The 14,785-nt window shown below is 51.0% G+C and overlaps 1 protein-coding gene across 4 annotated transcripts in view; it reads left to right on the top strand.

Annotated features, from left to right (window-relative positions):
* The first annotated feature begins 2,011 nt into the window (after nucleotides 1-2,011).
* The window catches only part of COBL (cordon-bleu WH2 repeat protein), a 286,445-nt gene continuing 273,671 nt past the window's right edge, over nucleotides 2,012-14,785 (top strand). For all 4 annotated transcript variants that reach the window (XM_078059943.1, XM_078059941.1, XM_078059942.1 and 1 more), the window contains exon 1: nucleotides 2,012-2,146. In XM_078059943.1, coding sequence (XP_077916069.1) covers nucleotides 2,106-2,146 — 41 coding nt within the window. In that variant the 5' untranslated portion in view covers nucleotides 2,012-2,105. The remainder of the gene's footprint in view (nucleotides 2,147-14,785) is intronic.

Here is a 14,785-nt window from a genome sequence, read left to right as displayed (position 1 = left end):
TGAACTGTCTTGCCGAGAAACTCTTCACCAGCTCCGATTCCAGTTTTAGCAGCCACCTCCCACAGGAACCTCCTCCTGCCTTTGCCAGGCCCTCAGGTTACGGGTGATCTGTGAGCTGGATGTCCTGCTGGGGTCCTCAGCCGGGTCCAGGCCCACCATCCCTGGTCCACTTCTGAGCTCTGGTCCTGCTCAGGTTGCCCTTTCCCACGTGGCGTCCAGAGCAAAGGGGGGCTCCTGGTCCTGGGAAGGATCCTCTGACCCAGAAACCTAGAGGTAGAAGGAGTAGTAGTGAATTCATTCATTCAGTGCACTCTGTGTTTATGGAGCACTAACCCCACCTGCCTGGCACTGTTCCAGAGGCTGGGGGGCGGGGGGGGCCGTTCACCGAGGAATAAAAGAGGCAAAAGGCCCAATTCTCACTGAGATCACATTCTGGGGAAGAGACAGATGACGATAACAAAGTCAAACTGTATACTAAAGATGATATGTCCTTACCTATTTACATTCCATTGATATGTAATGTATACACCCATATTTATTTGTATATTTATATAAATGTAAGCAAAATTTATATATATATTCATAAGCAACATTTTATTTATAAATGTAAACAAGCATAAGCAAACACACTGGAGGCTTTCCAAGGGAGGTTTCCCTTCTAGGCAGGGAGCAGGGAGCAGGAGGGAAACTTCTGTGGAGAGCATCTCAGGCAGAGGCCTGAGATGGGAAAGTGCTCAGGCATTTGGAGAACAGCCCAGAGGCTGAGCTGCACTGCGCTGAGCTCCAAAGCCATGTGCAAAGGAAGGAACAGGGTTCTGGGTGGGCCCACCAGCTGAGCAGCCGAAGGCCTTGTGGGTCATGGCAAAGACTGCATTCCCTAGACTGGTCTCCCTTTGTTAACGAGAAAGCAGAGGCCCAGGGGGAGAAAGGCTCAGGCAGGCCTGGGGATACCTCATCCAAGCATAAGATAGGAATGGAGCAGGGCTCCACCGCACATCATTCTGCAGGCTCACCTACTCTGCGTCTTTTCCACCTGTTACTCTAGTGGTTGGAATCAGGTGAAAGTGTCTGTTTTGGAGGTCAGACTTTCACACTAATCCAGATCTCTTTTGTTGCTTTGGGGGGGTTAGGAGGAGTGTGGGAGTGAAGCTGGGGTAGATCAGGGACCTGGAGCTGACTGCCATGGGCCCAGAGTGGGCTGCCTCTGCCAGGCATTTTTGGCTGCTGCCTGCACTGGAACCCCCCGCGGGGGCCCCGCAACCACAGCGCCCCACAGACCAGCTTGGCAAACTGGAGCATGCTTCCAACGCGAACTCCTGGTAGCGCTGCTGGGCCCTGCTCCAGCCCCTATTGTTTCTGATTCCATAGGACTGGCAGGGGCCCCGAATCTGCATTTCTAACACGTTCCCAGGTGCTGCTGGTCAGGGACCCGCTTTGAGACCCACCGCCCTAGATTGCTGTCACACAGATGAAGGTTCCGTGGGGTTCCAGGGCAGAGCCGGCGACACTGGTCACTCGCTTCTCATTCTCCAACCTCAGTCCTTCCCCGCCGGTCCGCCCATCTAGCCCTCCAGGGCCTCGCCGAGACCAGGTGGTTCTCTCTCTCGCAACCTCTCCCCGCCCCGGCGCGGCCCGCGCCTCCCGCGCCTCCGGATCCCCCACGCCGCCCAGACAGGGGCGCACTCCCTCGCAGGGTGGAGGAGCCCGGGAGAAGCCCGGGAGGGGCGCTGCGGCGGGCAGGGTGTCGCCCCGGGGCCCAGGTGCCGCCAACCCCGTCCCGGGACGCGCGCGGCGGGCAGGGCCGGGAGCTCCCGAGGCGCGGGCGGGAGGGCGAGCGGGGGCGGCGCTCCGGTGGGCGCGGCGCACCTTGCTCCCGGCGCCCCCGCCCCGCGCCGCGCCAGCCCCTCCCCGCGCGGCCGGCGCCCCCGCCCGCCCGCGACCGTACCAGCCCCTTCCGTCCGCTCGCCCCGCCGCTGTCCTCCGCCGGCCCGCGTGGGAGGACGATGGGTCAGCGCGGAAAAAGTGAATGAGGGCGGCGGCGGAGGCAGCGAGCGCCTGACTCGGCCGGGCCCGGGCACCGCGCGCGCCCCCCGCCCGCCGGCTCCATGGACGCGCCGCGCGCCTCGGCGGCCAAGCCCCCCACCGGGTAAGTGGCGGGGCGGCCGGGCGGCGTGCGGGCCGGGACTCTGCTCGGAAGGGACGCCCGCGCCCGCACCGCGCTCCCTCGGGGCAGGGGCAGGGGCACGGGCACTGGGGAGAGCCCGGGGCCGGGGCGCCCCCTCTCCGGCCCGCGGGTCTGCGGCCGGCCGCGGGAGGGGGTTGTGTACTTTGTGCGCCCGGGTCGTTGCCCAGGTAACAGTGTCAGGCCGAGGCCGGAGCACTTTCCGCGCGGGTGTGTTGGTGTGCGCGCGCCCTTTTTGGGGTCCCCGCGGGCGGAGCCCTCCCCGAGTCCGAGCCTTTCTCAGCCACCTCCGAGTGATCGCCCCGGGCACCGGGAGGGCGGTGGGAGACCCGACCTCGGACTCCAGTCCCGCCACGGACTTGCTGGGCGTCTGCCCGCGTTGCAGTGGTCACCGCTCACGCGGCCACGGTATGCCGGACACCGTCCGCTCTTCCCGCGGGCAGGAGCCGGCTCCGGGACCTCGCAGACGCCTGGGTCCGGCGGTGTCGGGAGCGCTGTGTGTAGGGCACTGCCCTGTGGGCTTCCCTGCCATCGTCTCCCCCTCCCCAGCTTTCTTCTCTGGGGTTCCCCTGCACGGTGTGCAGCGCACGGGCTGGGACGCGACCGGAGGTGGAGACCCCAGCTTCCCGACTAAAGTCCCGGCGTGCATCCTGCCCGCGCGGTTCTGCTGGAGCCCAGACCTGTCCGGGTGTCTGCTGCCATCCCCACACCTTGTGTGTAGGGATCACACGCCATGTTCTGGTGTTACTCGCAGAGTACCTTCCCCAGTAGAAGAAAAGCTGTCCTGCCCTTTAACAGGACCCTGAGCTGGAGTCTGAACCGCGCACAGCCCAAGCAGGCCGCGGGGTCGCGCGCAGCCTCTGCGGACGCTCGCGGAGCCCTGCGACCCGAGAAGCAGCTCACTGGCCTGGAGCAAGTGTGCTATGAGTCTTGCAAATGGAATGAGTGGTTGGGTGGGACCTGCACCTGCTTACCGAGTGGGCCCACTTTCCGCTATGGCAACTGGTCTTGAACGAGGCAGCTTTGGGGACAACTAATCTCTTTTCTTTGCAGTCGTGTCCCACTGACTCACTCTCCCCATGTGCCCATAGGCCGCTGTGTTGCCCAAGTCTGCCTAAGGTTTTCGAACTTGCTCTTTTTTTTTTGTTTTTTTTTTTTTTATCTCTCTCTATAATGCCAGGAAAAAGTGAGCCAGGTTAGCAAATCAAATAATCCTGGAGCTAAGGAATGTTAAAAAGAACTTTTTTTTTTTTTTTTTGCAATGCACTTAGTGGTGGTTATGTAATTCCAGTTGAACAAACACATTTCCCAAAGAGAAAATAAATGTGGGAAATCCCTTTTCATGGTAATGGGCATCCCAAAATGACAGTATTCAGAATTACCTTTCGGAGCCTTTGTTTAATAAGCCAATTTAAGGAGACTGAATCCTTTCCTCATATGAAGGAAATGTGAAGGGGAGAGCATTTAAGAGGCCAGCAAAACTGGATTCAGAGATTATTTGTAAAATCCTTGCAAGGAATCTGATTGTGGGGGCGAAATGGTGAATCCGAAGCCTGGGCACCCTCCCCAGCCCTGGTGCTATAGACCAGCAAGAGGCGAATCCACAGCCCCGTTCTTCACACTGCTTCTCCAAGCTCTGGTTGCACTTCACATCTGAGTCTCCCCCACACCCCTGGGGGGAACTAAGGGCTTTTGCTGTGGGTATGATAACAAAACCATGCAGTTGTTACTATCCATACATTTATTTCTGTCCCTCCAATCTGCTAGTTTGAACGTCTTTGTCTGAGAAATGTAGACCTGTTACTTTTACTTTTTATTACTCCCAATTATTTTATCACGTGTCGTTTGTTTTTTTACATCAGGAGACATCAAGAAAATATCAATGTGCTTCTATTTTCTAGATAGGAATTGCATGATTAATAAAACTATTGTGTATTAAAGTTGGAGGAAAGAAATGGTCTTGGGCTTTTGGAATATTTTATATAATTTAGGGGCATTGCTTGCCTACCAGAGAGGATAGATACAGACGTGAAATTTCTCGCTTTGGTACATTATCGGTGGCGGTCAAGTTCTGTTGGTTCTTCTCTGGTCTGCTCCTCTGTGGCTTGGAGAATAAGGCAGTGCTTTGCCATGTGCTCAGGGGAAATTTGTTTTCTGTCTGATAGTGCAAGTTTTGGCTATCAAATCAAACTTGGAGCAAGCTATCATTTCCCCACATGATAGCAAACAACTGACGTGATGAACTTGTTGACTGAATCTAGCATTCCTTCTTGTGTTATGTAGAAACGGGCTGGCCAGGGAACAATGAAATAAGGAGATTTCACCTTGCTTTAGAAAGCAAGGTCTACAGAGGTCTTTCTTGAGGATCACTGAAGGGACAGTCTGTTAGTGGACGTAGATTGTATATCCCACTAAATTATTCATAAGTAGTTATTAGTTATCTTTATTGAGTACACAAGTATACCTTTTTAGTGGGATTGGAATTGTATGTTTTTAATAGTAATTTCATTTAAGCAAGGATTTATGACTAACTTTACTGTCTGGGAAAAGTATTCTTGTAGGAAGGAGGCGAAAACTGACAAGTTGACTCGATGTGACTTCTAAGGAATTTTAGAGCTCAGTTACAGTGTAATAATTGACAGAATATTCTGGAATGCAAGGGAAGACACATTTCCTTTGGGTGAAGTTTTTAAATATATTTAAGTCCATGTAAGATGAACCTTGAGTTTATCTGTTTACTTTTAGTTTCTCTGAGTGTTTTTGCAATCCATGCCAGTCGTGGGTGGTTACGGAACACAGGGTTAAACTTCCCTCTGGACTCTGTATGAATGAGACAGAGTGTTTGGGTTTGGCAGGATACTGGTTAATTTTTTTCTACGGAGGAAACACATAGTTCTGTAGAATAGAATAGTCTCCAGTGACACAAAATGTCAGAACCGCCAGAGCATTTGCTCAGTGGCTGCATTCAAGAGCTGTCCTTACATAAAAATCAGGGGACGTTTGTTCAAGTTCATTAGAATCTGAGCTTCATGAAGACATAGCTGATGTTCATTTCTCTGCATCAATTTGTATGGCTTTAATCAAGTTGTTAGAACAAGAAATGATTTTTTTTAAATTAATAGAAGTGGATAATTTGACCTCCTGTTCTGTCACCACCCAACAAAATATTATAGGAGCTGCTATCTTGACAATGACCATGGGCCATCACAATGACATCTTCCATTTTAACTCTGACAAGTGTACAAATGTTGCTGAAATATTAACGAGTGTACACCATAATAAGAAAAAAGTTTAGGTTTCTAGCCTTTTTTTTTAAAAGTTTTCTAGGCTTTTGGCTGACATGTGTACATTCTTTAAAATGATAGTATGTCTAATTATGTGTTATATTGAACTTTTCCCATTTAACTTAAAAGTTGTTCCTTCTGAGCTATAGTTTTGGTTAGCAATACATTTAAGACTGCAAAAGGCAGGTGTTGTTTGATATAACCTGGAAAGTAGGCTTAGGAATCTTATTCTTTTGTACTTGTAATTTTTCTGAATAAATTTGAGGCGTTGGATGCACCCCTGCAACAATGTCAAATGACCTTAGGGCACTTTTAATATTTCCTCCGTGGCTGCATAAGGATGATGAAGCTAAGTTATGATTTAAATTGGGAACACGGATGTTTGAATAATGTTGCCCCTCTCCTGCCTCTTGGACCTGAAGCATCTCCTCTGCCCTCTGCATGGCCTTTTCCTGGCCAGCCAGAGCCGGCGATCACTGGATAGGCGCAGGCAAAGTGACAGCCCCGCACACACGCAGGCCTGCGTTCCCGAGGCTGGGACCTGGGAAGTGAAGTCCTAACTTGGGTGCACCCGAGTGCTCCCATAAATATTAAGGAAACAGTGATTACAGGCTACGTCTACACACCATAATAAGCAGTTTCGGTTTCTAGGACTTCTGTGCTTTGTTATTAATCGTTAAACTCAATTTTATAATTGGTCGGAGGGTTTAAGCCGTGAGCAGAAGTATTTGATACCAAAGTCATGTATAGATCTAGGATGTGTGGATTTCACATACAGAAATGCTTGGTTGTGATTTAGGCTTGAACTAAGTGAAAGCATGTAGTAGAGACTTAGTGTATTTATTATGCAACATTTCCCTACACCCTTGTGGTCTCTCTCCGTCCACATTTAATTAGGGGTTCTGGGCTTTTATGTGTCAGTTCATTTTCCTGAATGTGGTTTTTCACTTACTTTGTACTTTAACCACAGATTTTATATATCTCTTCATCTTTGTACTTTTTCTCTACTTAATATGTTTGATATTGAATTATATTATTGATATATGGGTGATATGCCTTTTTTCTGTTATAGGATTTTAATTTATTTAGGCAAAATTTAAATGTTGGCTCCTCCCATTTTATACCTTCGCTTTCTCATTTTACTGTGTCACCAGAGTGTTTACCATTCAGGGCCACTTGCTGGCTTTCAACACTCGAGTGGGTGGCAGCGTTGACTTATGTCACTTTCCCTTCATGTTTCCACATGGCTTTATTTTGCACCCGTCTCTTCCTGTGGCAGCATTACAGTTTTTTTCTCGTGTATACTTTGTTTGGTTTCGTTTGCTTTATACAGAGCTAACGATTGCACTCGTTTTCAAGACCTAATGGTATTAATTTGAGACTACATTTTGCTGTGTACTCTGGTGTGACAAAAGGACAGCGGTCTCCAACAACGTCTGTTCTTTCTACCGCCTGCCTCAGGAACGTCCCCGCGCTTCTGAGCAAGCCCCTCTGGAGACAGCTCACTTCCCCAGCTGGGAGATACTTTGTGGCCTCTGGGGTTTTTACAAGCTTCCATCTGGTTTCCCTAATTAGGTGGTGAGCTGTTGCTTGCCAAGACCATATTTTCTACAGGTCATGTCCAATTAGAATAAATTCCACAGCCAAAAACATTTTCAATAAAAAAAAAAAAAGGAAAAAAAGAAAAAGCTTTTCAAGAGACCATTAAAATGTATTTCATTTGGGTGCATTTGATTAGATTCCCAGACCACAAATGCTTTTGCACAAACACTTTTGTAGATTCATTCACCACCTCCGCCAAACCAAGCAATGCCTTTTTATGAGACACGATTGGTTTAGATAAATCATTGAAGTCCTTATCCCTTTTCAAAAAAAAAAAAGTGATACACATCCCCAAAATAAGCCTGATACGTCAGGAGTCCTAGTTCAAGGGTTCCTCCCCCACCCCCTTCCTTCTCACTCTGTGGCCCAGGAACCCAGATGAGGAACCATTGTCTTAGGGACACTCTCCTTAGGGACAACAAGCTGTCCTTTTTCCTGAGGACACACGCGGATATGCTCGTATCCTCACTGGGCACAGAGGATAGGGTCATGGCCAGGCGGCCCTAATCCGTAATGCTTGGTCAGTCATCCTGTTTGACTCTCTCCTACCGAAGACTGACAGCCAGGCTCAGGGGAGGACATTGGCTCAGGAATAGGAAGACTTGGGTCCTGGGATCAGTCCTGCAAGATTCAGTGTACCCTTCTTAGCGGAGCCTGCAGGCGGGTCCCGATGTGGCTCCTGCCCGTTTTCCCAGCCCGGCGCCGTCTAACAACCATGCCAGGGTGACAGTGTCGTGTGTCTGTGTCCGGTATAGCTGCTGCCCAGCATTTGAAAGGAAGGGCTGAATTTCTCACTGTCTTTAATTTTCATAAATTTAAACGTAAAGAGTCGTGTGTGGCCAGCGGCGCCTTAGTGGACTGAGTAGCTCCAGCTTCTGTTTTGTCCCTGTCCCTTTGTCCTTCCTGAACCTTCCTGCTGTCTCCTACTTTCCCTCTCCTCCTGGCCGGTGGGCTTCTTGTCTCCTTGCCCAGATGATTCCTGCTCATCCTTTCAGCTGCCACCGGGGGCTCTAGCCGAGGCTTCCAGACCCTCCTCGGGGCTCCGTCTCTCCTGCCACTGTCCACTCCCCCTTCTGGAAACCCTTACATGGGGTTAGGGTTTTCCACCTGCTGGTCTCCGACCCACTGAACTGTGAGCTCCTCAGAGGCAGGGACATTATGAGTGTTGTGTCATGAATCTGTGTCGCATCCTGCGATGAGGTACGTGAGTTCTGCTTCCCGTCCGTCGGTGGAGGGTGCTGGATAAGATGACCTCAAGACCCGCGTGAGCCCCAAAGTCATATGATTCGACGTGTTCCCAGAAATCCTAAATCCTTCCTTGAAAAAAAACAACTTTTTTTCTTAAACTGCCCCTTAATCTTGTTTCTGCCAGACTTTATGACAGCAGACGGATCAGTTGTCACTGAAATATTCCAGACTGACATGCTCCGACCCGTTTGCCAGTTGTGAAGACCTGTTCTTTGCAGACCCGGGAGGTGTTAGGTGTCTTATTCGGAGGAACATAAAGTATTAGACACCCCACAGCGACAGTGACTGGAAGAGGGGATGATTTTTCCCTCACTGGTATTTCAGGGCTGGTATTGATCTGGAAGTTTGGGTCCCCCCGCCCCCGAAATTAATATGTTGAAATCCTAACCTCCAAGGTGGTGGTGCTGGGGAGCAGGGCTTTGGGAGGTGCTCAGCTCATGAAGGCGAACCCTCATGATTGCGGTTAGTGCCTGCTAAGAGACCCATGAGCTCCCATGGCCCTTCAGCCACCTGAGCACCCAGTGAGAAGTCTGCAGCCCAGAAGAGGACCCTCACTGGACCTCACTGGCACCTTGACCTTGGACTTCCAGCCTCCAGAACTGTGAGCAGTGAACTTTTGTTTATAAGCCACCCAGATGCTGGCATTTTGTGAGAGCATCCTGAACAGACTGAGAGGAGGTGCCAGTCACCGGGGACCTGCTTCTCTCTATCTTGTCGCTCTGCTCGGAACCTGCTGCAGCCCAGCCCCGGGAGCGACGGTGAAAGGGGGTCCTGTCCTGTGCTTTATTTAGGGTCTGACCCGAAAGTTGTACATTTCCCTTCCCTCCTGTCCGCTGACCCAATCTGTTTTTGTTTTTTGTTTTGTTTTGTTTCGTTTTATTGTGGTAAACTTTACATAGGGTAGCATTTACTGTTCGTACAGTTCAGTGGTGTTACGTACATTCACATTGATGTCCAGCCATCCGTCTCCAGAACTCTTTCTTCCCAAACTGAAACTCTGTATCCATTAAACCCTGACTGCCCATCCTCCTGTCCCCAGCCACCTGCTGCCACCATTCTACTTTCTGTGCCTGTGAATGTGACTCCTCTAGGGACCTCGTATGGATCCCCGTGTCATTTTTTGACTGGCTTGTCTCACTCAATGTCCACAAGGTCCATCCGTGTCGTGGTGTGTGTCAGGACGTCCTTCCTTTTTAAGGCTGAGTGGTACTCCGTAATGTGTGTTGCCTACGTATTTATCGCTTCAAATATATCGCTTCAAATACTGGTAGACTCTTTTGCTTCTACCCTTTGGCTATTGTGACCAGTGCTGCCGGGAGCATGGGTGTGCAAGCAGCCGCCCCTGCTTTTGCTTCTTTTGTGCACACGCCCAGAGGCGGGATGGTGGGACCGTATGGCAGCTCTCTCCTTCATTTTTGAAGAGGCACCACACTCTTGTCCACTGTGGCTGCACCATTTCATATCCCCACAGACAGTGCACGAGGGTTCTATTTTGTCCGCGTCCTGGCCATTGGCCCAGTGTCAGTCACCTGGTCGCTTAAAGTCTTGGAGGAGGAGGAGGGAACAAGAATGAGGTAACAGGAACCAGGGAGCTTCCAGCAGCCTCTGTGGACATGGTCCTACGTCCAACTCCCGGGGCGGGCTGGGAGGAGCTCTGGCATAAGTGGGCAGACAGGGTGCACAGCCATGCTCCCCCTCCTTCCTCCAGGATCCTGGGAGACCCCAGGCTTTCTCAGAGTGAGTGCCTCTGGCAGTTCCTTGGCCTTCTGCTGGGAAACATGTCCTTAGTTTGCTCTGAGCATGAGTCACAGAAAATGGTGCAGGGCTCCGCGCTGTGGCCCTGGGTCTACTTGATGTAGAGCCCGATTGGCAGCTGGTCTCCCCGGGCCGCAGGCTCCCCGCGCGTGCTGCCCCGAGCACAGAGACGGTGGAAACGCCTGCCCCCTGGCCCCATCCAAGAGCGCTCTGACCCACAAGGCCAGCGTCCAGTGTCGACTGAGGCTTTTTGTCAGCAACACAGCAGGGCACTTGCGTTTTTCCTTTCTCTGAGGTCTCAGTTCTTGCCTTGCCCTCTTTTGCTTGTTCAGAATGGGTGCCAGCCTAGAAGGGTAGGAGGGAAGAGGGTTTCAGAGCATGGGCCACTTCGGGGCCCTTGGGGTGTCTGAGGTGGGAAAATCAGGGCTTCCCGCCTCCCTGCTGGCCCGGGCATCAGGTGGGTTGGGAGAGCTTGTCTGAAGTCTGGAGAAGCTCCTGCAAAGCATCTGTCTCCGTGTCTGTGCAGTGTGGCCTTCGGAGTCAGAGGCTAGAAGAAGAGAAAAACCAGATGTATTGACTCCACAGTCATGTGTAAAGAGCTTGAATAGTTTCACGCTTAAGTAGCAGACTCAGGTTCAGAGACTTGCTGGGAAAACGGGCTGTGCATGCCCGAGAGAGTGTGCACGTGTGTGTGTGCGTGCACGCGTGGATTTGTGTGAGCGTGGGTGTGTGTGTGTGTATGCGTGTGTGCGCGTGTGGGTATGTGTGCGTGTGCATATACGTGGACACGAGTGTCAAGTGTAAAATCACTTGGAGCAGTTGGCAGAGCGGAAGATTCCCAAACCAGATCCTGGCAGTTTTTTCAAGCCTAATGTTTTGAGCGTTGAATGTAAAAATAGCTCGTGTGGGAGTGATAATGCAGCAGGAGTGTATGCTTTTGTTCATGTGGCTAATTTTTGAGACTTAAATAGAGTAGTGTTGTCTGGAGTCCTCTTAAGAGCACAGTCCCCTGATGTTCAGTAAACAAACCATTAGGTTGGAAGGAGACAGGCTCCCTGTGGCCAGAAGCAAGACATCTCCCTGCCCGCCTGCTCGCCCGGCTGTCTTCTCACTGTAATTATCTGTCTGTAATTATCATGTAGACTTGGTTTGGGGCAGGATTGGAAACTCTCCTCCTCTGGGTGGAGACCACTTCTTACATCATAAAGGCTAACGGTGTCCTGACAAAGCTTGCGGGAAGGGTGAATGGCAGGTGGCTCCCAGAGCCCTACCAGCCACCTCGCTTTAAAAAATGTTCGTGAGCGGGGCACCTGGGTGGCTCATTCAGTTGGGCATCTGCCTTCGGCTCAGGTCATGATCCCGGGGTCCTGGGATCGAGCCCCACATCGGGCTCCGGGCTCAGCGGGGAGTCTGCTTCTCCCTCTCTCTCTGTCCCCGCTCGTGCTCTCTGTCTCCAGAATAAATGAAATCTTAAAAAAAAAAAAAAAAAAAGAAGCATTCCTGAGGGTCATGAGGTCTGTGCATTTCTTTTATCCAGCCCCCATAGATCAGTCCCTTTTACCACTTACCTGTGTGGTTGATTTTAACTCATAACCCGTAGTTGAAGAATACGAGATGAGATTAGTCGCCACGTTTTCAGCAGTCACAGAGCTAGTTTGGAAACTATGCTAATTTAAATTGAAAAAGACCTCAGTTGGGAGATTCCTTTATTATTCATCAATATTTTTTTTAGCTTGCCAGAATGTTTCACATTTTTGGAATGCTTATTGGGTTATGCATTTTTCTAAAAGGAAGAAATGAAAATGTTCTGCACAATGAGTTGCCTTATCTCAGCAATGTTGGCGTCTGTGACCGTGGTACTTTCTGGCTGACCGGAGGGTCCTCGCCTGCCCGGCGCCGGGAGGTTGGAATCCCCTGGGCTCTCCGGAGTTGGTGACAATAATCGTGTGCAGTGTATGGATGCGGTTGTCACATGACTCTGGAGTCTCCTCATCCCGCGGTCATCCCACCACACGAGGTAGAAGCCTGTGCCAGTTTCCAAAGTCACGTTCCCCAAAGCCCCTGCTTGGCCCTTGCGGTGGCAGGTGGCCTGGACGGGCTGTGTCTGAGGCCCTGCCTTTCTCAGCAGCGTTTACCTGAAGGGACGGTGGGCTTGCACCCACCTGGCTTCTGCATGCAGGAGGCTCGTGATGTCATCCATTTGACTGTCACGGTTGAATGCAGTTCTAGATGCACTTCTCCTAAGACTCTTGGATGGGATTTTGGTTTTTTGGCAGAGCTGCATGGGGTGTGGTGGGAGAGGGCCCAACCGAGCTGTGGTGTGTTTGTGAATTAATGTGATATGTCGAATGCAGACGTCTGTTCTTCCCTAGGAGGAAGATCCCAGCTTATGAATTCACCAAAGTTTCAGAGCCTCCCCTTTCATCCTGGAGGTTGGCTCAGCTCGCCACATCGTTTGCTCACAATTTAATGAACACGTGGGGTTCTGCTTTGCACAGTAAATGAGCTTTCTTCGGAGTCAGAGCTCCACAGACCTGAACTTGCACCTTCACTAGCTCTGTTTTCTTGTGGACCACGTTAGCCAGGCCTTGGTCTGGGCTGTAAGACTCACTTGTGAGCAGGGCGGTCCTTCAGCTCCTACCTGTGGGTGAATGGGCTCCTTGAACAGGGAGTTCCAGGGGGCTGATGTCCTCTGTCGCTGACCCCAGGCAGGGATGCGCTAGCAGGAAGCAGAGACCCCTGGGGTGGCCCTTCGGAGCTGACTCTTTCCATGTATGTGGTGTTGCTTGTGCTCTTCTGTACTCACACCAGGGGACTTTGGAGGTGGCCATGATGCCACCAAGTAGAATTTATGGAATGCCCACCCGGCGTCCCGCTGGGGGCTAAGAAAGAGTCCTGAATGCCCTGCCTGCACGTGTTCTCTGCTCACCCACGGCCGATGCAAGCCGAACATTCCTTAATCTGTTTTCTTCTTATATTTTTAAAACTTAAGAGTTTGAGTCTCTCTCACTAAAAGAATGGGTCCCTCCTGATGATGTTTGACTTAACCTGCGTGCGGTACCCTACTCCTGTCAGTTAACAACTGCCAGTTACAAATGACATATGCGGAGCTGGGAAAACAGAGCTTTTGTCCCTTTCACTGTAGGTCTGTGGAAAACATTGCTCATGAGTCGAGGCATCTGGGTGGCAACCGCAGAGGAAAATTACACGTTTGAAATGTTTTCTTGATGTTTACCTCTCGTTTTGTGAGTTTAAAATTATACAGTGTTCTTATGTCAGGGTTGGGGTTTAACCATCAAGGTGGGTGGGAAGCAGTGAATGACCATCTTTCGAGTGGACGGGCTTCCATGTTACACGTGCGCGTGCACACGGGGGAGGGGGCGCACGCTTCACATCCAGAACAGTTTCACTCTGATGGGGTGGCCTTTTGATGACGCTAAATATTCACTGGCATTAAAACGGGTCTGTATTTATTCTATACATGCATAAGTGCCATATCAGTGGGGATAAAAGCCACCAGGTTTCACTCGTGCCCCTTTGTCTGTTGTCAAAGTGAACTAGAGACCACCGCTTGCTCCTCGTGAGGGTCCAGCATTGCAGGGCTGGGGCATCTCGCCTGAGGACAGTTTGCAGCTTTCTAGTCACTTCCGTGGTGAGGGTGTTGATGTAAAGAATGGTGGGTGGGGAGCGTGGGGGAGCCTGGCTCAGGTTGTGATCTCATGGGTCATGAGATCGAACCCCGCATCGGGCTCTGCACTCAGCAGAGTCTACACTCAGCAAGGAGTCTGCTGGAGAGCCTCTCCCTCTGCCCTTCCCCATCTCACACAGGTGCATGCTCTCTCCCTCTCTCTCTCTCTCTCTAAAATAAATAAATAAATCTTAAAAAAAAAAAAAAAGAATGGTGGGTGGAAGAGGAGGCCTTCAAGCCACTGTCTACCATGTGCCACTATGACCTCTGCATCCCTCGGTCCCCTCCTAAGATGAAGGTGCTTGCAACAAACTGCGACTGGAATTTGGTCTCTGACTGTTGGATCAGCGAGGGGCTTTTGGAGGAGGAGTTCGCTCTGAACCCAGGCTGTGTCCAGTGTCACTGCATGATACCCTTCACCCATTGAAGAGGGTCTAAAATAAGCATCGGGGTTCAGCGCTGGACAGAGTCTGTCCCGTGTGTTCCACCGCAGCTGTGAGGGCGAGGCACAGCAGAATCACATCTTAGCATGATTTCCTTAAAGCCTACATTTGGGTATCAGATACAAAGCTGAGCAGGTCTGTGGACCCATTGGGGAAATCCAGGAGAGGAACGCTGGTCCATACAGGACCCCCTCAGAGGACACGGACACATTCCATGGCCAAGTCAGACTGGTAGACAACCTCAGTTTTGATTGATAAATCTGTCTGTGTTTGTCATACGAAAGACCTCGGAACTTAGTCAGTCCCCCACCCCAAGCACATTAACGTGGTATATATACATAGGCACTCGGTATCAGTTGCTTTGACAAACCTCCTCTTGAAATGCCTCCGCCGTTTGCTAAAGCAAAGTAATGACGATGGAGAAGCTAACCCTGCCTTTGTTTCTGTTGTTCCTTCAGTGCAGGAGGCTCGGGGATGCCACCCACCACCTCCCACCTCCCACCGCATCCTTGCTGCTTACATCAGGGCACACGTGCACGCTGACCTCGTCACTAGATTTGGATGATGGGCTTTCCGGTCCATG

The sequence above is a fragment of the Halichoerus grypus genome, chromosome 12 (genome assembly GCF_964656455.1).
Source record: "Halichoerus grypus chromosome 12, mHalGry1.hap1.1, whole genome shotgun sequence".
Classification (NCBI taxonomy): Eukaryota; Metazoa; Chordata; class Mammalia; order Carnivora; family Phocidae; genus Halichoerus; species Halichoerus grypus.
The sequence above is the reverse complement of the archived record's forward strand: the minus strand, read 5'-3'. Positions and strand labels throughout refer to the sequence as shown.